Source organism: Bubalus bubalis, chromosome 17 (assembly GCF_019923935.1).
Source record: "Bubalus bubalis isolate 160015118507 breed Murrah chromosome 17, NDDB_SH_1, whole genome shotgun sequence".
In the NCBI taxonomy this organism is placed as follows: domain Eukaryota; kingdom Metazoa; phylum Chordata; class Mammalia; order Artiodactyla; family Bovidae; genus Bubalus; species Bubalus bubalis.
The window spans coordinates 68,353,632-68,378,427 of NC_059173.1; the positions used below are offsets into that span (position 1 = coordinate 68,353,632).

The 24,796-nt window shown below is 43.0% G+C and overlaps 2 protein-coding genes across 9 annotated transcripts; one reads left to right on the top strand and one right to left on the bottom strand.

Annotated features, from left to right (window-relative positions):
• Positions 1-536: 536 nt before the first annotated feature.
• Positions 537-3,353, bottom strand: LOC123330024 (vegetative cell wall protein gp1). The gene is made up of 2 exons (XM_044930575.1): positions 3,232-3,353; positions 537-1,271 (listed from the first exon to the last, which is right to left on the bottom strand). Exon 2 carries the CDS (start codon positions 1,234-1,236, stop codon positions 724-726), a length of 513 nt encoding a protein of 170 aa, XP_044786510.1. The 5' UTR covers positions 1,237-1,271; positions 3,232-3,353; the 3' UTR covers positions 537-723.
• Positions 1,664-23,319, top strand: TLR2 (toll like receptor 2). 8 transcript variants are annotated; one of them, XM_044929846.1, is made up of 3 exons: positions 1,666-1,957; positions 19,976-20,651; positions 21,561-23,319. In XM_044929846.1, the coding sequence occupies exons 1-3, from the start codon at positions 1,902-1,904 to the stop codon at positions 22,344-22,346; spliced, it is 1,518 nt and encodes a 505-aa protein (XP_044785781.1). In that variant the 5' UTR covers positions 1,666-1,901; the 3' UTR covers positions 22,347-23,319.
• Positions 23,320-24,796: the final 1,477 nt, after the last annotated feature.

A 24,796-nucleotide genomic window follows, 5' to 3' on the forward strand; every position in this document is an offset into this window, starting at 1 on the left:
ATACATACTATAAAAACTCTAGCCTTTTCTATGATTTGAGTGTTCATTCACATTCTCATTGAATAATATTATCCTTACTCAGACAAGCAAGATTATGAAGCATAGGAAGTTGTCTATGGAGATCTAGTGACAGGCGTGGCATAGGGACTTTGAAATCACACAGACTGAGGTTCCAGTCCTAACTATGTCACTTGGCAAGTCCTAAACCCTTCTGACCTGCTTTATATTTAAAATGCAGGTCATGTTTGCCTCATAGACTTGTTAAAGCATTAAACAAATACACATTAAACTACAAGCAGAGATATTAACACAAAATGAGGTCTCAACAGAAGGAACTACCTCCCACTCCTCCATTTTTCTTTTGGAATCTACCTGCCAAATTTGATAGTGTTTCCTGACTTCTCCTCGGTTCTTCAAGCTTCTTTCTGCACTCCATTTTGTAGTTCTTTATCTCCTGAGTATCTTGATTTATTCAAAAGTTTTGATTGAACACATACCATATACAAGTTACTGGGTAAGCATTAAGAATACAATAGTGAGCTAAACAAACAATTCTTTTTATGGCTTCATGAGAGAGACGGGCATTAATCACACACATGGGAGCATCTAGTTGCAATCTAGCTGCAATCTAAGCTAAATTCTATGAAGGAAGAATACACATATCTAGGTTGAAGAGTAAGGGAAGTGAAGGTGAGTGGAGACCTGAAGGAGAAGTGAGAGTCTCTATGGCAGGTGGGGATGGTGCTGGGGATGCCGTGATGGTGGAGACGGTGGGAATGGTGCTGGGGACGCTGAGACGATGGAGACGGTGGGAATGGTGCTGGGGACGCTGTGACGGTGGGGACGGTGCTGGGGACGCCGTGACGGTGGAGACGGTGGGGATGATGCTGGGGACGCTGAGGTGATGGAGACGGTGGGGATGGTGCTGGGGACGCTGAGACGATGGAGACAGTGGAGATGGTGCTGGGGATGCAGTGACGGTGGGGATGGTGCTGGGGACACCGTGACTGTGGAGACGGTGGGGATGGTGCTGGGGACGACGTGACGGTGGAGACGGTGGGGATGGTGCTGGGGACGCGGAGACGATGGAGACGGTGGAGATGGTGCTGGGGACGCTGTGACGGTGGGGATGGTGCTGGGGACGCCGAGATGATGGAGACGGTGGAGATGGTGCTGGGGACGCAGTGACGGTGGGGATGGTGCTGGGGACGCCGAGACGATGGAGACGGTGGGCATGGTGCTGGCAGAGGTGGTGGTCACAGTGCTTCCAGCTGTTCATATGGAGGGGCAGGGAAAATGTTAGTCACTCAGTTTTGTCCAACTCTTTGTGACCCCATGGACCATAGACTGCCAGGCTCCTCTGTCCATGAGATTCTCCAGGCAAGAGTACTGGAGTGGGGTGCCATTCCCTTCTCCAGGGGATCTTCCTGACCCAGGGATCGAACCTGGTGGTGGTGATGGTGCTTCCAATTGTTCATATGGAAGGACAGGGAAGAGTCTGGAGACTGGGGGGAAGGAAAGCCCTCTCCTTCAACCCTGTGGTGACACGATTGACAAAAGAGCCCGCCTGTGTGGGAGGAAAGGGTGATTCAGAGATTCTGAAGTCAGAAGAGCTGCATCATCCCAACTTCCCCCAGGCTTCCTGCTGGCTACTCTGGTGCCCCTGTGCAGCGCACATGCATATTCAGACCATCGGGAGGCCGCACTCAGGCTGGTATTTTCCCTTCAAAAAGGGGGAAAAACCCAGGGAACCAGAAATTTGGGGTCAAGTATGACTCTCCGTAGAATGCTTAGAGAATAGGAACCCCAGGGTCTGCTAGCCCTTCCACTGTGAGCTCCAGCTTGTGCCAAGTGCTGGCCTGAATCTAAAGAAGGAAGAAAGAGAAGGCAAGAAATGACCAATGAGTTGGAAGAAGAGGCAGGACAAGTGGATCCTGAGAAAGATGCAGGAGGCCAAGTGAGTCATTTTGAACTTGGACAACTGTTGGTGATGTCCAGGTTCAGGGGGTGACTGAGGTAGTGCCGGGGAGCAGGTCTGGAGGAGGAGCTGGTGTAGGAACCGAGAGGTGATGAGGAGCTCATCTCTATGACCAGGGAATCTGGGCTCCTGGTAGATCTTAAGAAGTCTAAGAGCAAGTGCCAAAGTCTTTGACAAGTGAAAGGAAAGGAATAGGAGGTCCACAGATGGGGAGACAAAAGAGGCTATGAGGTCAAATGGTGTGTGTGAGCCTGGAACTTCAGAGGAACTGGTTTTCTTACAAATAGCTGGGGAGATAAGAGTCAGTGGCTCTCACATCTCAGGAAGTGGAGTTCCTGGGTCTGATGATGCCTTTTGGGGGACACTGTGGATTTAACCCTATAGATTTAATCCCATCGTATAAACTGAGATTTAGTTCAAATCATCTCTTAGAAATCTAAGAGGCCTGGCGCTGTTAATAGTACGTGGTAAATAATGGATACGCAGTTGAATCTGTCCCAGTGACTGACAGTTCAGGGAAGCCACAGCTGAGGGGAGGGAGGAAGGACATGAGCAGGACACGCAGGAGCAGACCAGCAGACAAGGTCTGAGGTCAGGAAGCTGAGTCAGCTCCGAGGAAGCGCAGGGATAGGCGGCAGGAAAGGAAGGAAAGACACGACAGACTTTAGTTAGTGACTCAAATTTAATTTTGTCAGCGTTGGCTTTTTTAAAAAATGTCTTCAGAATTTCTTTGTCTGCAGAAGTGAGAATTTGGAAATTTGCTTTGGCTGTATGATTTTAATATCTAAATGACTAACTTTGCCAAGTTAAAAACTTTGTCCTTCCTTAAGTGTTCAGGTTCCACTATTCATAAATCTACCAAATTTAAACATCACTTTAAAAGGGACTTTGGCTTTTGTTTGATCCTGTTTACAAATTTTGCTAATTAAGCCTAAATAATTTTAGCAGCATTTATAAGTGTAATGTATTTGATATTCTCTGTATTAGTTTGACTTAGTAAAACTTTACTGAGTTCTTAAACAATGCTTATATAACTAATACACTTATAAGAATGATAAACTGTAAACTCTGTTAAATGTTTCAATGTATGACAAGTACTTCGATACATGTTTATACAAACAATGAAAAATTTCAGCTTAAAATCACAATAAATGAAGTAAGCATTTTAAGTTGGAATTACAAGCCTGACCTTGACTCTAATAGGCCAAATTAAAAAAAAAAAAGTGACAAGTCTTTAAAAAACAAATACTCACGGATTCCTTAACACAAAATATTAATGTAAATACTAATTAAAGTCTTCCAGAGTTTGCATCCAGAAACTTTCTGGGTCAAGCATAACCGTCCATACAGTGTCCAAGAAGACAGCAACCTCCAGGCTTTGAAAGGTAACACAAATAAGAAATCATTACATCATCATACATAATTTGTGAATTCCTTCATAGAGAGGTGGCCAATGATATGGATTATGAAGCTGTCAATATTCTTGTCTGTGACCGTGGTTGGTACACATTGAGCCCTGTTTGTGCTTCGTAATAGGACTGAAGCTAGAGAAGGCAGTGGTCACACAGCAATGTCCCTGGGTTTGAGTCATTATCATGAGCTCATTTTTTCCATCCACACGGAAGGCAGCGACTTCTACGCAGGTTGTCACATCACATGGTTGGGTTTAGCAACTATCTGATTCTTAAAATATTTCAACATATTTCCCCAGGCGCTCCAAAGAACTGGGAAATTGATAAAATTCTGCCTTCTTTCCCTATTCTTCCTGATGGATGAGGCCACGCAGAATTAAAATGATACCAGCTGCTCACTAGTGGCTTCGTCTGACTCTGTGGTTGGAAAGAATACACCAACATTTCTTCATTCTTGTTTTTAAACAAGGTCAGCTATCATGTGGCAAGGATAGGAAGTTGGGGCAAGAAGTCACTGGTCACATTTCTGTCCCTTGAAGTCTCACTGTGTCTGTAATGTCCACACTCCATTCCTCTAGACCCAACTAACGCTCCGAAAAGACTCATCAACCCATTACTCAACAAGTAATAGTTGACTAGCGCCTCCTGCGTTCTCAGGGCTGCTGAGGCGTCACTGTACAGATGAGCACAAAGGCCATGCCCTCATGAAATATACTCCAGCCACAACCAGCTGCTGTATGAGAATTTGAACTCTCCTTGTCTGTCGTCTAGTATATGTCTTGCAACAGGTGAAGATTATTGCCTTGTCTGGATTCTTGTATATTTGAATCTAACTCATAACAACTGACCTCATATGTCATCTTCGTGGTTTGGCCCTTTTCATCTGGGATAGTGCATCAAAGAACTTGAACAAAAGTCTCTTTCCCTCTTTTTTCATCTTTCCAAGTTGTAGATTCCTGAAATACTTACAAATTCTTTAAACTAAAAAAGAATCACAAATTTTTATGGGCTTTATGCTCTGAATTAACTTAAGACTGATGCTTCTGATCCTTAGAAATATGTACCAACAAGTTTGAAATCAATTTAGACCAGTCACTTGGACTAACAGATGAAATAGTCAATTTTGCTCTGAGAACTTTTGTCTTTCTTTCTTTTCTTTCTTCCCTCCTTTCTTTTTTCTTTCTTTCTTCTTTAAAAGAATGAACATTTAGGCCATCAGGAATGGTCTAGGAATATATTAATTCCTGGAATCACTGTAGCCCAATGAGTCTAGTCCTGGAATGGATTTTGTAAAATTTGGGTGATGAATTGCTCTGACTATGCACGGAGTAGTATTGGCAAGACAGAAAGCTGAAAATGAGCATTCCAGAAGAAACAAAGCCATCTGAATATGATATTAGAAGATTTTATGATTTATACTTCTGTGTGGTTTAGACTTCCTGAGCTACTTAAGAAATAATTTTCTTTCCATCAAGAAATACCTTAGATCTCTTGCAAGTGAGAAATTAATGTAAACTTATTAAGGTAAAAGTAGATGTTTCATAAGCAAGGCAGAATGACCTGTTGGAGAAATTAGATGTTTTCTCCTTCCTTCTATAAAAAGCAGACAAATGGTCCTCTATTTTGGAGGCCTGATATACCCATTCTTTGCTCTTGGAGAGAAGAGGATTCTTTAAACTCAGTTTTACTGAGATAATTTGTATAGAATAAAATTTATGAATCTCAGAAGTGCCGTTTGATGAGCTTGACAAAGACATACAGTCGCGTAACCGATATCGCAGTCATGATGCAGAACGCTTCCATTATGTCCCACAGCCCCTTTGTGGCCCCGATAGTCAGCCCTCTTCCCAAGCTGGTTTCCTGATATCTCTGCTCTCTGTCATGATTTGTGTAGAATTTCATATAAATGGATTCTATACTATGTATTTGCCCGTGTCTGATTTCTTTCACTTAGTATCATTCTTTTCAGGTCATCCAGTTCTTGTATATTTCAGTACCTCTGTCTTCTTATTGTTGAGTAGGAGAAGGCGATGGCACCCCACTCCAGTACTCTTGCCTGGAAAATCCCATGGGCGGAGGAGCCTGGTGGGCTGCAGTCCATGGGGTTGCTAGGAGTTGGGCACGACTGAGCGACTTCACTTTCACTTTTCAGTTTCATGCATTGGAGAAGGAAATGGCAACCCACTCCAGTGTTCTTGCCTGGAGAATCTCAGGGACAGGGGAGCCCGGTGGGCTGCCGTCTGGTGGGTTGCACAGAGTCGAACACAACTGAAGCGACTTAGCAGCAGCAGCAGCAGCAGTCGTCTATGGTATAGATATACAACAATTTATCTATTCACGAGTTGATAGATACTTGGGTTGTTTCTAGCTCTGAATAAAGTACATGCTTTTTTTGTGGACTTGTTTTTCATTTCTAGTCGGTAAATACCCAGGATTGAGATTACTGAGTCATTGATAAGATGTTATAATTTTACAAGAAACTTTCAAACTTTTGGGGAGTGTCATTTTGCACTGCCAACAGCAACGTATGAAAACATTTGTTCTATGTCCTAACCAACACTTGGCATTGTCAGTCTTTGTTTTTTTTTTAGCCATTCAGGTGAGCATGTGGGCTTCCCTGGTGGCTCAGTGGTAAAGAATCTGCCTGTCAATGCAGGAGATGCAGGTTTGATATCTGGGTGGGGAAGATCTCTTGGAGAAGGAAATGGCAACCCACTCCAGTAGTCTTGCCTGGAGAATCCCATGGACAGAGGAGCCTGGTGGGTTACAGTCCACAGGGTCACAAAGTGTCGGACACGACTGACAACACCACTGTGAGCAGGCAGTGGCATCTCAATGTGTCCCAGCTCCCAGTTTTATTGAGATATGATTGACATGTAATACTGTATTAGTTTAATAATACAACAACAATAATTTTGATATTATTATTATAAATAATTTGATATATGTGTTGTGAAATAATTATTACAACCTTTTTACATAATATCCAGCATGTTAATAACATCCATCACTTCAGCTACCATTTTTTCTTGTGTTGAGAACTGTTAAGACTTATTCTCTTAGCAACTTTCAAAGTTATAATAACAGTATTATTGATTATTGTCACCTCGCTGAACATTACTTTCCCAGAATTTATGCATCTGATATAACTGAGAATTTGTACCTTTTGACCACATATGAAGAGGTCAATTTTATTCTGAAGGTTTTGGTAAATCTTCCAAGTTTCCAAAATGTTTAAAAGTGAAAAATATTGCTCTTCATATGAGATCATAGGCAACAGAAGACAATCTCACATTCGGGCCCATGAAAAAACTAATAGTTAAAGAAGTTGTAGCTATTAAACAAGATGATTTGAAAATCTGTTTAGAGGATGTAGAACTGGAAGACTGTACTTCAGGAAAATGGAAAATGGATAACCAGATATCTGAAATTCCATGATCAGACCAGGCTGAATAGAAACTGTAATAACGAGAACTTAGCTATGAGAATTTTCCACCATGACAGAACTTGAAAGACATGCTTTTTTATACTAACTAAAGACATTCACGGTTGAAAGTGCCAAAGTCTGCTCAATGTCATATCTTCCTTCACAATATTTAAAATCCACAGGATACTTGGATCTCAGTGAAAACTTGATGATTGGAGAATAATTGAAAACAGTTCAGAGGATGCCTTGTGCTACCCACATACTTTTCATTTAAAACAAAATAATATGTAAACTTTGGAGAATGTTACTTTCTTTAGAAAAACCTAACATTGAATTTGGTCAGTGTCCACTTGGTTCTTCACTTAAATCTTATCAGTGGCCAGAAAATTTATCCAATGCAAATATTAAGTAGAATCTAACACTCAGTGTTTCCCAGACACTAGGCATATTAGATGTTAGCAACGTTGTTGTTTTTCAGTCGCCAAGTTATGTCCGGCTCTTTGCGATCCCATGGACTGCAGTATGTCAGGCCTCCCTATCCCTCATCATCTCCTGGAGTTTACCCAAGTTCATGTCCATTGAATCAGTGATGTCGTCCAACCATCTATACTCTGCTGCCCTCTTCTCCTTTTGCCTTCGATCTTTCCCAGCTTCAGGATCTTTTCCAATGAGTTTGCTCTTCATATCAGGTGGCCAAAGTATTGAAGTTTCTACTTCAGCATCGGTCCTTCCAATGAATATTCAAGGTTGATTTCCTTTAGAATGGATTGGTTGGATCTCCTTGCAGTCCAAGGGACTCTCAAGAGTCTTTTCCAACACCAGTCTTTCCCATTCTATTGTTTTCCTCTATTTCTTTGCATTGTTCACTTAGGAAGGCTTTCTTATCTCTCCTTGCTATTCTTTGGAACTCTACATTTAGTTGGGTATAACTTTCCTTTTTTCCCCTTGCCTTTCCCTTCTCTTCTTTTCTCAGCTATTTGTAAGGCCTTGTCAGACAATCATTTTGCCTTTTTGCATTTCTTTTTCTTGGGGATGGTTTTAATCACCGCCTACTGTACAATGTCAGGAACCTCAATCCATAGCTCTTCAGGCACTCTGTTTATCAGATCTAATCCCTTGAATCTATTTGTCACTTCCACTGTATACTCATAAGGGATTTTTAAGTCGTTCCTTGGTAGCTCAGTGGGTAAAGAATCTGCCTCTAGTCAGGAGAACCAGGTTCGATCCCTGGGTGAAGACCTCCTGGAGGAGGAATGACTACCCGCTCCAGTGTTCTTGCCTGGAGAATCCCATGGACAGAGGAGCCTGCGGGCCGCAGTCTGTCGGGTTGCAGGAGCCGGGCACGACTGAACCACTAGCACACATACCCGAATTGCCTAGTGGTTTTCCCTGCCTTCAGTTTAAGTCTGAATCCACACGCAGCTCCCGGTCTTGTTTTTGCGGACTGTAGAGAGCGTCTCCATCTTTAGCTGCAAAGAATACAATCAATCTGATTATATTCATTTTACATAGGGACTATTAAATTCTATTCTTCAAAAATTACAGATGTTATTGACATTGTTCAAAGTAGAAACATTTTGAAGAATGATTATTTGTGTACAAAGATCTGTATATTAATTAATATACAGATTAATTAATTAATCTGCAAGGATTACAGCAGATTTTCATTAAGCGATTTTTGATGGATGTTATTTTTTATTATTTTCTTTAACTAGTACAAAATATTTTATGTGAATAAGACACAGACTGTGTTTTTTGATAACTTCATTTTAGAATTTCAGTCAGATTCTCAAAAATATGGATACCATTAAAGTTATATTTAAGTGAATACACTTTCATATTGTGTTCATTTTCTTTTTTAAAAAAATGTTTTGTGGTTAAATAAGTTTTGAGTTAGAGAAGGTCTGATTTTCTACCAAAAAGAGTCTAAGGTATTTTGGACTCTGACCTGGGTTTTGCCACTTGGCTGTGAGCCATATGGCTTGAGTCAAATTCTTTAATCACTTGAACCGAAAGGTGTTATAATATCAAAACTATTTATTTCACCTGCTATTGGGAGACTCAAGTGAAAAGATTCATATGAAAATGCTTTGAAAACGTGAAGAACTGAACACGTACAAAGATGTGCCCGAGTAGAACGTGCGGAGTTCTGAGGAGAGTGAGGAGAAATCTTCATTGCGAGGAGATGACACCGGTAATACGTTGTGGTAAATACATGATTTTTACCTTATTTTGTCAGAATATTCTAATCGACTTTGGGATTACAAAGCAATAACATCAGTCAATCTAGGCAGCTCTACTAGAAAAGATTCACAGAGAAAGAACAGAGGTTTTAGTTTCAGGGCAAAAAAATTGGAAGGAAGTTTTCCCCAGGATCCACTTGAGAAATCATGAGGAAGGGGTGGGGGTGGGGATTTTGAAGTAATAAGAAGGAAGTCTTTCCGACAACTGGAGAGCCAGGATGGTCAGGAATGAGGAGAAAAGTCCACAGGTAATCAGTAAACTGTACAGAAAACCAGATTCCACCCTCTCAAGTTCAGGTTCATGCCTGTAGATTAAGTTTGCCTGAGATTGGAGCCTTTAATGAGGACTGCTGCTGCTGCTGCTGCTAAGTCGCTTCAGTCGTGTCTAACTCTGTGCGACCCCATAGACGGCAGCCCACCAGGCTCCCCCGTCCCTGGGATTCTCCAGGCAAGAACACTGGAGTGGGTTGCCATTTCCTTCTCCAATGCCTGAAAGTGAAAAGTGAAAGTGAAGTCGCTCAGTCGTGTCCGACTCTTAGCGACCCCATGGACTGCGGCCCACCAGGCTCCCCCGTCCATGGGATTTTCCAGGCAAGAGTTCTGGAGTGGGGTGCCATTGCAATGAGGACTAGGCATGTAGAATAGGGTAACAGAAAGAAACCTTGGTTTCGGGTAAAATTCTGGTTTCAAAACCTCATTTCTGCCACTTAGAATTTGCATGGCATTTCCTCCTGTGTCAAAGAGGAACAAGAATGCTTCTTCAGCTTCTGATCTCAATTTAGGAAGGGCAAATGTAGTTATGAAAATAAAATGTAGTTTATGACTATTAAGGTAGTTCGTTTCCCTTACAGACACGCTTCACTAGTTTCTGTGGCAAAGAAGAAAGCCAAACTAGGCTGTTTGTTTTGGGAATTACCCACTTTGAGAAACAAGGATGGAAATGCTTAGGTTCAAATCGTAGACGCAAGTGGGAGTCCACATCTTTTCACCATAAGAGCAGGGATGGCAGGTGGCAGGCAGCTACGGACGGACAGTCAGCGCACCACAAAGGGACCGCCACAGGATTGAAATGTTTAAATTCCGTGTCGTTCTTATCTGCTCTTCAGGCAAAATTTTGCTGCGTTGGTTTGGATAGTGATTGATGAGTTATTCTCATGCAGGAGATTGTAACCTTGAGAGTGGAGGTGGGCCGTGTAGATATGCTGACGCGGAAATAGTGTTGAAGAGGGCGTAGGGGCAGGGGTGAGCCTGAATTTGGGCATCCATGGGTGCAGAAGAATGGAGAGGTGGAGTTTAAAGACCGAGTGTTTCAGGGTAATAAGAGGCTTTGAGTGCTCGAGGCTTCAGGAAAACACTGGTTGGGTTATAAGCCTTCTCGTTGGTTTCGAAATCTAACTGTGGTGGGGGAATCCCACACGGAGGCGTGAAGCATCTCCCTGCAACCCGGGCCCCAGCGCCCTCCTCCGACCCGGGCAGCACCCGGCAGCTGTGCGGGCAGCACCTGGGTCACGGTCCTCGCCGGAGCCCGTGGGGAAGCGCGGCGGCACGCTGGGCCGCAGGGGTTACGCGCACTCCGCGGAACCGGCGGTCCCTCACCCGCGAGGAGGGGGTGCGCACGGTCCCGCGCGCTCTTCCCGCGCCGCTCCCGGCCGGAGGCTGCGGAAGGCGCTGCAAGGCCGCTCAAGTCCCAGGTACGTCGGGCAGGAATTAGGATCCGCCGGCATCCCCGCTCCGCAGTCGTCTCCGGACCCGGCGGGTGGCCAAGCAGGCAGGGCCCCAGCGTGGCCGAGCGCGGACGCGGGCGCTGGGCATCCCTGCTTCCCGGTCGGTGGCACCCGGGACCCCCGTCGTGCCGCGCGGGTCCCGGGGAGAGTGGGGCACTGGGCCCCGAGGCCGCGACGTTCCCGCCGCCCCGCTCGCGCAGTCCGGGGGAGGAGCGGGGGCCGCCCGGAAAGGGACGGGGGCGTGGCCGGGGTTCGCCCAGCCCTCGGCGTCCGGGTGTCCGCGGGCCGCGGCGGAGCGCAGAGCCCTCGAGCCTCCTAGCGGGGCTCCGTGCTGCGGGCGGCCGCGTTCCCGGAGGCGAGGGGCGGTGGCCAAGGTTCCCCGAAGGGCCGCCCTCTCGCCGGCCGCTGTGCCTGCCCCGGCCGCTCCCGCCTCCTTCACTCGGAGCGGCTGTGACGGGGCCCAGGTGGAAGCTTTCCAGGGTGCACAGGTGCGTCTGCGCTCATGCTTACCGCAGAAACCCAGCTTCCAGGGCTGGGATTTCCCACCAGGGCTCAGAAGTGGGACAGGGTCAGGACTCGGATCTGCCCAGGACTCTCGCTCCCCGCACCCCGAGCCTGGCCTCTGTCCCCGGGGTGGGCTTCACGCCCTTTCAACCTCTATAAATGAGAACTTGTGTTTAGAACTTCTATCCCAGGCAGGAAAATATTTTTCCTGTTTGGGGAGAAAAAAGAAATCTGGGAGAATAGAGAGAAATTGTTCTGGGTGTGAGCAGTTCAGGTGGGTGAGATGCTTGTAATCTTGTAGAAGGTCTCCTCTGCACGGCCTGCAATGTTGCTAACTCAGATCTTGGCAAAAAGCAACTGGGAAGTAGGATGACCTGACTTGAAAGTAGAGACAAAAAAAAGGCAGATATCCTTATTCACCAGTATTTTGTTTCTTCCTGTTCTGAGCAGAAAACATTTGTATCTTTAAACTTTTTGTAGTGAACGCATTTTACAAACATTGCCTGAAGTTGACAGCTTGTTTTGAAAGTTTCTAAGCCATCAGTTAATTTTTTTTCATTGTGTTACTTAAGAATTTGATTTGATTGGTTAAATATCTTGTTTTGATTTTGGTGATTGAGCATAATTAATTATATGTGGCATCTTTGTGTAACCTCTTCATAAATATCTTTAAGTAAATTGCTTGTCAAAAAATTTTTCTTATCTCCACAATATCATTTAAAATTTACATTACTGTGTCCTCATACACAAGAGGCATGTCTGAGTTTCTGAGTGCTGTCTTCTTCCTTATCTATCGTTATGTTTAAAAAAATCCGGTTGTTGCTTCTTGCTGTCTATTCTTACCAGGTTTAACAACTGTCTATGCATAAAATTCTTTTTTTGGTCTTTAATGTCTGGAAATGTCTTAGCTTTACTCTTGGATGTTTATTTAAATGGATGTAAATGTCTAGACTAACAGGTATGTTTTCTCAGCCCTTTGGGGTTATTATTCCATTGTTTTGAGGTTAGATGAGAAATTTCTATTCTTTTTTTGCTTGGGATTTAATATACATTGATAATTCATAAACTTACATTTTTCTTTAATTCTGAAAAATTCTTAGTTATTTGAAAAGACCCTGATGCTGGGAAAGATTGAAGGCAGGAGGAAAAGGGGACGACAGAGGATGAGATGGTTGGATGGCATCACCAACACAATGGACATGAGTTTGAGTAAACTCCGGGAGTTGGCGATGGACAGGGAGGCCTAGTGTGCTGCAGTCCATGGGGTCGCAAAGTGTCAGACACGACTGAGTGACTGAACTAAACTGATATCTTTTAATATTTGGATCCATACCAGCATTTGTGGCAGACCTTATGGGAGATTTCTAGGATGCTAGCTTCTAGCCAGGTGGAGACCGAGGGTCAGAGGGCAGAGATTTGTGAGGGCCCTGTTCACAGAAGGTGTAGCCTCTTCTCTGTGCCTGGCTTTATGGAGAGCCCACTTGCACTTCTCTGCCAGGCATCTGGCCACCAGCCTGTCCCTCTCCAGTCCGGCTTCACCTAGGCATCCCAGCCCTTGCCCTGGAGAGAAGTCTGCTCCTGCTTTCGCTCTGAGCCACAGGGCTTCAGCTTCCTCTCAGCTAGGTCACCTCTAACGCCAGGCTTACTCCTCAGACTCCTATTCTATCCTAAGTCTGGGACCAATAATTCCTCACCACTCTGGCAACTTTCTGAATTCTTTAGGCACATGATTTTTATACTTTGTGCAGGTCCACAACCTTCATTAGATGTGACTCCACTCCATCTAACTTGAGCATCCCTTCCCTTTCCTGGTGTCTTACATTGAAGAGTTCTCTGCCCCCTGCTATAATGTCTTGAGGAAATGTGAGGAGAGACAAGTAATTCTGACCTTAAGTATCAAGTTGTTAACCATAGTTTTAGCATCATCAATAATTATTATTTGTTGAAAACTGGTCATGCAATAGGTGTCATATAATATTTATATGAAATAGCCCAAGACCTCTACTCATATACATTTCACCTTTTAAAGAGAAAAAGAAGCTAGGAAAAATTTTAAAATGGGCATCAGTTCAGTTCAGTTGCTCAGTCGTGTCCGACTCTTTGCGACCCCATGAATCGCAGCACGCCAGGCCTCCCTGTCCATCACCAACTCCCAGAGTTCACTCAGACTCACGTCCATCAAGTCAGTAATGCCATCCAGCCATCTCATCCTCTGTTGTCCCCTTCTCCTCCTGCCCCCAATCCCTCCCAGCATCAGAATCTTTTCCAATGAGTCAACTCTTCGCATGAGGTGGCCAAAGTACTGGAGTTTCAGCTTTAGCATCATTCCATCCAAAGGAATCCCAGGGCTGATCTCCTTCAGAATGAACTGCTTGGATCTCCTTGCAGTCCAAGGGACTCTCAAGAGTCTTCTCCAACACCACAGTTCAAAAGCATCAATTCTTCGGCACTCAGCTTTCTTCACAGTCCAACTCTCACATCCATACACGACCACTGGAAAAACCATAGCCTTGACTAGACGGACCTTTGTTGGCAAAGTAATGTCTCTGCTTTTGAATATGCTATCTAGGTTGGTCATAACTTTCCTTCCAAGGAGTAAGCGTCTTTTCATTTCATGGCTGCAGTCACCATCTGCAGTGATTGTGGAGCCCCAAAAAATAAAGTCTGACACTGTTTCCACTGTTTCCCCATCTATTTCCCATGAAATGATGAGATCGGATGCCATGATCTTAGTTTTCTGAATGTTGATCTTTAAGCCAACTTTTTCACTCTCCAGTTTCACTTTCATCAAGAGGCTTTTTAGTTCCTCTTCACTTTATGCTATAAGGGTGGTGTCATCTGCATATCTGAGGTAATTGATATTTCTCCTGGCAATTTTGATTCCAGCTTGTGCTTCTTCCAGCCAAGCATTTCTCATGATGTACTCTGCATAGAAGTTAAATAAGCAGGGTGACAATATACAGCCTTGATGTACTCCTTTTCCTATTTGGAACCAGTCTGTTGTTCCATGTCCAGTTCTAACTGTTGCTTCCTGACCTGCATACAGGTTTCTCAAGAGGCAGGTCAGGTGGTCTGGTATTCCCATCTCTTTCAGGATTTTCCACAGTTTATTGTGATCCACACAGTCAAAGGCTTTGGCATAGTCATATTTGACTTTAAATTTTAGTATAATAAAAAAAATTGGTATAGATTCCTTAAGATTTGTGTACTATCTTACAAAGTGGACAAAAATCAAGTAAATTTTGGTTGTTCAGTAAAATTATACTAAGAGGATTTTTCCTCCAACAACTGATTAAGCAAGAAGACAATGGCATAGACATAGGCGCAAACAGTAATAGTCATCTCATCTTAACTCTGTTAGTTTTAGAGGTGGGGACAATGCTGGATCTGTGGCCTCTGTGGGTTCGTGTCTATTGTCTGCTGTTTCTGCTCTTCTTGTGCTTATTACCTTGCTTCCGTTAGTGCCTGGTTGTTTTTGTTTTATACTGGACATTGTATCTGAAAACTTGTTTCAGATTTTCAAATGACGTCTGAGGCCTAGGATGATGCTGTCTTCTTCTGAAGCAAATTTTCCTTTGCTACCTAGTGCTAGGTACCCATGAGCACTAGCATTCCAGAAATGATCTTGGTCCTTATTCAGAGATTGAGGCTGCCTGAGCCATCTGGATAAATCAGAGCTGTGATGGAACCTCTGTGAGGACTTATCTTCCTCTAATTTGGCCTTTCCTATCCAATCCATGACTGCCCCAGACCTTAACACTTAACTCCCTGTCTTCTGAGGCTGTCAAAAATGCTCTGCAGCTTGTCAGACTGTGATACTGTGTTCAAAGTGATAAAAATCAAGGCTGAAAATTTTGGCAGAGCATTTGAAACTATGACAATGACATAGCAGATGTGTAAAGGAGCCAAATAGAAATTATATAGCTTAAAACTGTAATAATAAAAAAATTTAAAATCAGTGGATAGATTTAACAGTAAATTAAACATAGTTGAAGAAAGAAAAATAAACTAGAAAACAGATCAGAAGAAAATGTTTAGACTGAAACTTGAAGAGACCAAAGTATGGAAAGAACTGAGTGGAGAGAGACATGGAGGACACAGCTAAACTAGTGCCCAGAGGAAAATCCATGACCTGAAGTGGGTATGTCAGCAGTGAAGAACGGCTGAAAGTGAATGAGGAAACATGGGGCCAAGGAAACTCAAATGAGAACATTAAAATAAATCCAGAGAAAGCAGAAGGAAGGAAATAGTAATATAAGAATAGAAATTAATGAAGTAGAAAATCGAGGCTCTGTCGACTGAAAAGTTGGTTTTTTGAAAATGCTAATAAAGATGATAAACCTCTGGCAAGACAATCGAGAAAGAAAGCAGGCATGAATAACTCATCTAAGGAATAGAATAGAGGTCCTGTAGACATTAAAATAATAAGAGGATGTAAGTAACTATGTCAGTAACTTTGACAAATTAGGAGAAAATTTGATAAATTCCTTGAAAAACATAACTGACAAAAGAATAAAAAGAAAATCTGAATCATTCTGTAACTGTTAAATTAATGTATTTAACAACATTAGGAGGAAGGAAATTCAAGGGGCAATTTTATTTCTGAGTATAGATTCAGAAATTCTAAACAAAATATTATAAACAAAATCCAGCAATATATAAAAAGGATAATCAGTTCAGTTCAGTCGCTCAGTCATGTCCGACTCTTTGCGACCCCATGAACTGCAGCACGCCAGGCCTCCCTGTCCATCACTAATTCCCAGCTGCTGCTGCTGCTGCTGTGTCGCGTCAGTCGTGTCCGACTCTGTGCGACCCCATAGACGGCAGCCCACCAGGCTCCCGTCCCTGGGCTTCTCCAGGCAAGAACACTGGAGTGGGTTGCCATTTCCTTCTCCAATGCATGAAAGTGGAAAGTGAAAGTGAAGCCGCTCAGTTGTGTCCGACTCTAGCCAACTCTAGCGACCCCATGGACTGCAGCCTACCAGGCTCCTCCGTCCATGGGATTTTCTAGGCAAAAGTACTGGAGTGGGGTGCCATTGCCTTCTCCACCAATTCCCAGAGTTCACTCAAATTCACGTCCATCGAGTCGGTGATGCCATCCAGCCATCTCATCCTGTCGTCCCCTTCTCCTCCTGCCCCCAATCCCTCCCAGCATCAGAGTCTTTTCCAATGAGTCAACTCTTCACATGAGGTGGCCAAGGTACTGGAGTTTCAGCTTTAGCATCATTCCATCCAAAGAAATCCCAGGGCTGATCTCCTTCAGAATGGACTGGTTGGATCTCCTTGCAGTCCAACGGACTCTCAAGAGTCTTCTCCATCACCACAGTTCAAAAGCATCAATTCTTCAGCGCTCAGCTTTCTTCACAGTCCAACTCTCACATCCATACATGACCACAGGAAAAACCATAGCCTTGACTAGACGGACCTTTGTTGGCAAAGTAATGTCTCTGCTTTTGAATATGCTATCTAGGTTGGTCATAACTTTCCTTCCAAGGAGTAAGCGTCTTTTAATTTCATGGCTACAGTCACCATCTGCAGTGATTTTGGAGCTCCCCAAAATAAAGTCTGACACTGTTTCCACTGTTTCCCCATCTATTTCCCATGAAGTGATGGGACCAGATGCCATGATCTTCGTTTTCTGAATGTTGAGCTTTAAGCCAGCTTTTTCACTCTCCACTTTCACTTTCATCAAGAGGCTTTTTAGTTCCTCTTCACTTTCTGCCATAAGGGTGGTGTCATCTGCATATCTGAGGTAATTGATATTTCTCCTGGCAGTCTTGATTCCAGCTTGTGCTTCTTCCAGCCAAGTGTTTCTCATGATGTACTCTGCATATAAGTTAAATAAGCAGGGTGACAATATACAGCCTTGACGTACTCCTTTTCCTGTTTGGAACCAGTCTGTTGTTCCATGTCCAGTTCTCATTGTTGCTTCCTGACCTGCATACAGGTTTCTCAAGAGGCAGGTCAAGTGGTCTGGTATTCCCATCTCTTTCAGAATTTTCCACAGTTTATTGTGATTCACACAATCAAAGGCTTTGGCATAGTCAATAAAGCAGAAATAGATGTTTTTCTGGAACTCTCTTGCTTTTTCGATGATCCAGTGGATGTTGGCAATTTGATCTCTGGTTCCTCTGCCTTTTCTAAAACCAGCTTGACCATCTGGAAGTTCACGGTTCACATACTGCTGAAGCCTGGCTTGGAGAATTTTGAGCATTACTAGCGAGTGAGATAAGTGCAATTGTGTGGTAGTTTGAGCATTCTTAAGGATAATACATCCAGACAAATGGGTTTATTTTAAAAATGCGAGGTTGCCTTAACACTAAAGTTTATCTGTGTAGTCACCAATATTTATTAACAAAGTAAAGAAGGAAATGTTATTATCTCAATAGTTATAGGAAGAAAAAAAGAATTTGATAAAATTCAGCATTTACTAAAAAACAGAATAAAGTATAAGGAAAAAGAAAATCAAATGAAAAAAGGAAATCAAATGATCATTATATCTGGATGATATGATTATGTATGTAGCAAATAAACAGGAATTTATAAACTGTGAAAATTGCTGAATTAGTTTTGCAAGGTTGCTCAATGCATGGTAAATACGTAAAATTTAATTGAATTTCTCTGTATCTATAGGTATATGCCATATATAAGTAACACTATTTTTAAAACTTCAAAAGTGTCAAATGCCTAGGAATAAATATCACAAAAATATGCTCAAGACCTGTGTATGGAAAAATCATAGGTATTATTGCAATAAAGAAGACCAAAATAAATAGAAATATATCATGCTCATGAATTGAGAACCTCAATATATAATGATGTCAATAATCCCCAAATTATCTATAGATTGATGGTATTGCCAATTAAAAATCAATGGATTTTGTTTTTGAAACTTCTGAGCTAATTCTGTAGTTCATAAGAATATACAGAAGGCCAAGACTAACCAAGGCTCACTTAAAGAAGAACAAGGAGGAAGGCCTTGCTCTTCTGGATATGAAGATGAGTCATATATGTAATGTTGCCAGTACAAAGACATATGCGTAGACATCGGATCGGAATAGAGAGCCGTGAGGAGGCACACTCACCCTTAGATGGACGTGTGAGGACTGGCAAAGGTAGTATTGTTGTTTCCCCAAAATGATCTTTTGAAAAAGGTACTGAGTCAAACAGCTTCCTCGGTGATTCAGCAGGTAAAGAATCTTCCTGCAGTGCAGGAGACATAGGAGACATGGGTTTGATCCCTGGGTCAGAAAGATCCCCTGGAGGAGAAAATGCCAACCCACTCCAGTATTCTTGCCTGGAGAATTTCGTGGACAGAGGAGCCTGGTGAACTACAGTCCATGGGGTTGCAAAGAGTCAGACATGACTGAGCCACTGAGCACGCGTGCGCGCGCGTGAGCGCACGCACACACACATACACACACACACCGAGTCAAACACTGCTTTCTGCACTTAGTTTCTCAGGAAGAGAAAGTTCTGATGGTCTGATTGTCCCTCAACCCAACAAACCCCCTTGCTCTGCCTGGGATTCTCAGCATCCCTCCTGTCTGCTAGTTGTTAGGTGCAAAACAGGTTGAAGAGCATGGAACCTTTTTCTTTTGGTTAAAGAGCACACTCTTCATGGAGCTGCTTCTAGTGAAAGGTGGTCAGAGAGAGCTGTTACTTGGCTTTGTGAGACCTCTAACTCTTGGGGGCATTAGGTCAGACAAGAGATGTGTTCTAGTGGAAGATCTGAAGGGTACAAGTTGGAGGTGGTAAATCCACTTGGTTAAGCCTAGCCCTTTTCTTAAACTGCTTGCTTTTTCATCCTCTATAATTCATTTACTCATTTTTCAATCCATGATTGGTCCTGCTCCATATTCCCAGGTGGTACTGTGCTTTTTATGTCATTGTTCAGTGGCAGTCTACCTGTGTTAGTGTTGTTGGAGGTGTTAGGAAGTTCATTTTTTATCCTATTCATACATTCCATTTCCCTCTTGGTTATTTCTTGGTGTATATGTGTGTGTGTGAAGAATTGATGCTTTTGAACTGTAGTGTTGGAGAAGACTCTTGAAAGTCCCTTGGACAGCAAAGAGATCCAACCAGTCCATCCTAAAGTAAATCAGTCCTGAATATTCATTGGAGGACTGATGCTCAAGCTGAAACTCCAATACTTTGGCCACCTGATGTGAAGAACTGACTCACTTGAAAAGACCCTGATGCTGGGAAAGATTGACGGCAGGAGGAGAAGGGGATGACAGAGGATGAGATGGTTGGATGGCATCACTGACTCAGTGGACATGAGTTTGAGTAAACTCTGGGAGTTGGTGATGGACAGGGAGGCCTGGCGTGTTCCAGTCCTTGGGGTCACAAAGAGTCGGACACAACTGAGTGACTGAACTGAGCTGATGTGTGTTATATCTCATTCATTTATGGCTGGCTCGGTCTGTGTTGCTGCGTGTGGGCTTCTCATTGAGGTGGCTTCTCTTATTGTGGGGCATGGATTCTAGGTGCATGGGCTTCAGTACTTACAGCACATGGGCTCAGTAGCTGTGGTGCAGCTGAGTCCGCTGCATTGGCAGGTGGCTTCTTAACCACTGGACCCCAGGGAAGTCCCATGTTTTATATCTTACAGAACATTTCTCAAGAACTGGAATTAAGCCATGATGTCAAACACAGTCATTCACTTGAACCTCTTTTCTTTGTAGGTCAAATCACTGGACAATGCCACGTGCTTTGTGGACAGCGTGGGTCTGGGCTGTAATCATCCTGTCCACGGAAGGAGCCTCTCATCAGGCTTCTTCTCTGTCTTGTGACCCAACTGGTGTCTGCGATGGCCATTCCAGATCTTTAAACTCCATCCCCTCTGGTCTCACGGACGGTGTGAAAAGCCTTGACCTGTCCAACAACGAGATCACCTATGTCAGCAACAGAGACCTGCAGAGGTGTGTGAACCTGAAGACTCTGAGGCTGGGGGCCAATGAAATTCACACAGTGGAGGAAGATTCTTTTTTTCACCTGAGGAATCTTGAATATTTGGATTTATCCTATAATCGCTTATCTAACTTATCATCCTCCTGGTTCAGGTCCCTTTATGTCTTGAAATTCTTAAACTTACTGGGAAATGTATACAAAACACTTGGGGAAACATCTCTTTTTTCTCATCTCCCAAATCTGCGGACCCTGAAAGTAGGAAATAGTAACAGCTTCACTGAGATTCATGAAAAGGATTTCACTGGACTGATTTTTCTTGAGGAGCTTGAGATCAGTGCTCAAAATCTGCAGATATATGTGCCAAAGAGTTTAAAGTCAATCCAGAACATTAGCCATCTGATTCTACATCTGAAGCAGCCTGTTTTACTCGTGGACATTCTTGTAGATATTGTAAGTTCCTTAGATTGTTTAGAACTGAGAGATACTAATTTGCACACTTTCCATTTTTCAGAAGCATCCATCAGTGAAATGAATACATCTGTTAAAAAGCTTATATTTAGAAATGTGCAATTCACCGATGAAAGTTTTGTCGAAGTTGTCAAACTGTTTAACTATGTTTCTGGGATCTTAGAAGTAGAGTTTGATGACTGTACCCATGATGGAATTGGCGATTTTAGAGCACTGAGTTTGGACAGAATTAGACACCTAGGTAACGTGGAGACGTTAACAATACGGAAGTTGCATATTCCACAGTTTTTCTTATTTCATGATCTCAGTAGTATATATCCACTCACAGGCAAAGTTAAAAGAGTCACAATAGAAAACAGTAAGGTTTTTCTGGTTCCTTGTTTACTTTCACAACATTTAAAATCATTAGAATATTTGGATCTCAGTGAAAACTTAATGTCTGAAGAAACCTTGAAAAACTCAGCCTGTAAGGATGCCTGGCCCTTCCTTCAAACCTTGGTTTTAAGGCAGAATCGTTTGAAATCACTAGAAAAAACGGGAGAACTTTTGCTTACTCTGGAAAATCTGAATAACCTTGATATCAGTAAGAATAATTTTCTTTCAATGCCTGAAACTTGTCGGTGGCCAGGAAAAATGAAACAGTTGAACTTATCCAGCACAAGGGTACACAGTTTAACCCAGTGCCTTCCCCAGACCTTGGAAATTTTAGATGTTAGCAATAACAATCTCGATTCATTTTCTTTGATTTTGCCACAACTCAAAGAACTTTATATTTCCAGAAATAAGTTGAAGACTCTACCAGATGCCTCCTTCTTACCCGTGTTATCAGTTATGAGAATTAGCAGAAATATAATAAATACTTTCTCAAAGGAACAACTTGATTCTTTTCAGCAGCTGAAGACTTTGGAGGCCGGTGGCAACAACTTCATTTGCTCCTGTGACTTCCTGTCCTTCACACAGGGACAGCAGGCGCTGGGCCGTGTCCTGGTCGACTGGCCCACTGAGTACCGCTGTGACTCTCCCTCCCACGTGCGGGGCCAGCGGGTGCAGGACGCCCGGCTCTCCCTTTCTGAATGCCACAGGGCGGCTGTGGTGTCCGCCGCGTGCTGTGCCCTCTTCCTGTTGCTCCTGCTCACGGGGGTTCTGTGTCACCGTTTCCATGGACTGTGGTACATGAAGATGATGTGGGCCTGGCTCCAGGCCAAGAGGAAGCCCAGGAAGGCTCCCCGCAGGGACATCTGCTACGATGCCTTCGTGTCCTACAGCGAGCAGGATTCCTACTGGGTGGAGAACCTCATGGTCCAGGAGCTGGAGCACTTCAACCCTCCCTTTAAGCTGTGTCTTCATAAGCGAGACTTCATTCCTGGCAAGTGGATTATCGACAATATCATTGACTCCATTGAAAAGAGCCACAAAACCATCTTTGTGCTTTCGGAGAACTTTGTGAAGAGCGAGTGGTGCAAGTATGAGCTGGACTTCTCCCATTTCCGTCTCTTTGATGAGAACAATGATGCTGCCATTCTGATTCTGCTGGAGCCCATTGACAAGAAGGCCATTCCCCAGCGCTTCTGTAAGCTGCGGAAGATCATGAACACCAAGACCTACCTGGAGTGGCCCGTGGATGAGACTCAGCAGGAAGGGTTTTGGTTAAATTTGAGAGCTGCAATAAGGTCCTAGGATCCTTCATTAAGGGTCAGTCTTGGTCTGGTGGTGGTCCTTCTATCACTAGTTATAACTGAGTCCATTCTGACTCAATTATATGTAAACCATCCAGTGAATATTCATTGGAAGAACTGATGCTGAGGCTGAAGCTCCAATACTTTGGCCACCTGATGTGAAGAGCTGACTCACTGGAAAAGACCCTGATGCTGGGAAAGATTGAGGGAAGGAGGAGGAGAAGGGGACGACAGAGGATGAGATGGTTGGATGGCATCACTGACTCAGTGGACATGAATTTGAGCAAACTCCAGGAAATAGTGAAGGACAGGAAAGCCTGGTGTGCTGCAGTCCATGAGGTTGCAAAGAGTTAGAATTTAGCGACCGAACAACAACCATATATAAACTATATGAATGAGGACCTGCTTACTAAAATGACTAAAACTGTTCAAATTTTGTCTAGAGTGCTGTTTTATCAAAACTGCTACCAAATTGGAAAAACATGGTTCTAGGCTTTTATTTATCCTATGAGACAGTCATGATCTCAGTCCATTATTGATATGTGAATTATCTGTAGCAGTTGGCTTAGTTCATTAGGAAACAGCAGAAATGAATAGATTTTAAATGCCTTTCCATCAGCTTTCTGCCAGGGGACTCATCCATGTCTGGAGAGGGTGTTCTTTGTCCCCCAGCTGTCCCTTCTGTGTGTGACTGCTCTCAGGAGCAACAAGACAAAATGTTAAAGTCCTTCAGCCAAATGTATTGTTTTCAGAAAAAAAAAGTGCTGTTTTGTGTCCCCATTAAGCTTTACAGGATACTAAAATACCTAGAGGGTATATTTTAAAATGAACTGTGTGCGTCTTCCTCAGTATTTGATAAGTTTCTCCAGCCATAGTTACTTGAGAGAGCGTATATAACCCAAGGTGCAGTAAATTATGTATTTCTATGGAAATGAAACTAATGAAATAAACACTCAGTTTTGAAGAATTTTAAAGCAGTCTCCTATATCCCTGATGCTGATCTTCAGCCTTTAGTTATATGCGAGGTTCTCATTACTGTCTGGTTACTCTGCCCCCTGAATCATATTGCTTTTTCCTTCTTTTAAAAAGTCTTGTTTCTAATTCTAAAAAGGGCTCTCTTTTTCTCTTTCTGAAATGTTATAGAAGTATGTGTGAGCTAAATAAATTTTTAAGCAAGCATCGACCTAGAGGTTCCTCACAATGACTCAAAAATATTTGATACACAGTGATTTAAAAGAAAGATACTACTTCCATATGTTAATTTTTAGAATCTAGATAATAAGGCATTAAATGAATGCATTAAATTTAAAAGCAAGGAGCTGTTCCTGGATTTTGTGCAACTCTCTTGGTAAGCTGGGAACCATGTGTGAAGGAAGTGACCTTGCTTCATCTTCAGCCAGAACTGGGTCTGTGTGGTTTACTGGGGTCTGAAGTCAGAAAGCCCTGGGTTAGGACAAGTGCATCTTTGGGTAAGTCGGTCTGACCGCAGATATTTCCCTGTCACAAAGACAGGGCAGTAATGAATCCATCAGAGGGTCCTGTGTCGAGACTGATGTGCAGCAGAGTCAGTGAAGCCCTGGGTGTGCGCCCCGGGGTGCTGTTCAGGCTGAGGAGGCAAGAGGAATGCCCGCAAGAATGGAGACCCGGGGCCCACACAGGCCGACAGGCACCTGTGGTGGATGTTAGCGATTATTATTTTCCATGGAGTGGTTCATCTCATTAGATATTATGGTTTGTAAATGAACATTTTTGTGTTATGGGTCCTAGTGGGGATCTCGGGTATATTTTCTGCTGTTTGCAGAAAGTTATACCAAAGAAATAAGTCCATTAAATGCATAATAGGTTTTAGTCCTTGGGAAACCCAAGGGTGGGTTCTTCTCTCTTACAAACTCCTGGGAGCATGCAGTGGAGGAGACAGTAGCCAGTCTAATAAAAAACAGGCAAGTTCAGGAAGAGGAAACTAGAGATGCCACAGAAACCAAACACAAAATGGACTTTTTGCTTTACTTCTCTATTTCCTACATAAGTATAACATTGTCATGAGAACCAGACAAATTTAACATGGACGTGATCTGTAGATTTAATTTCAGTAATTTAAACAGCAACAGAAACAGCTTCATAGTTAATTGATAGATCTAAAATAATTTTTTGAAAAGAATCTTAATTTTTTTCATTACAAATGTTAAACTGTAGAAATTTTGGAAAAGAAACTACAGCATATAAAAGAAATTAAAAAATAAAAAAATAAAAAAAAATAAAAGAAATTAAAGAGTCAGCTCTTATCCCTTCACCTTGAGCTAACCTCTGGTAACTGGAGATAGGTTAGTGCTCTCCATAATTTTTTCAATGTGTATATATATATTACTTCATAAAACTGAGATTAGATTTTACATGCTTAAACTGTATAAAGAAAATAGCATCTCTTTTTTTGCCCCTGATATTGTTTGGTAA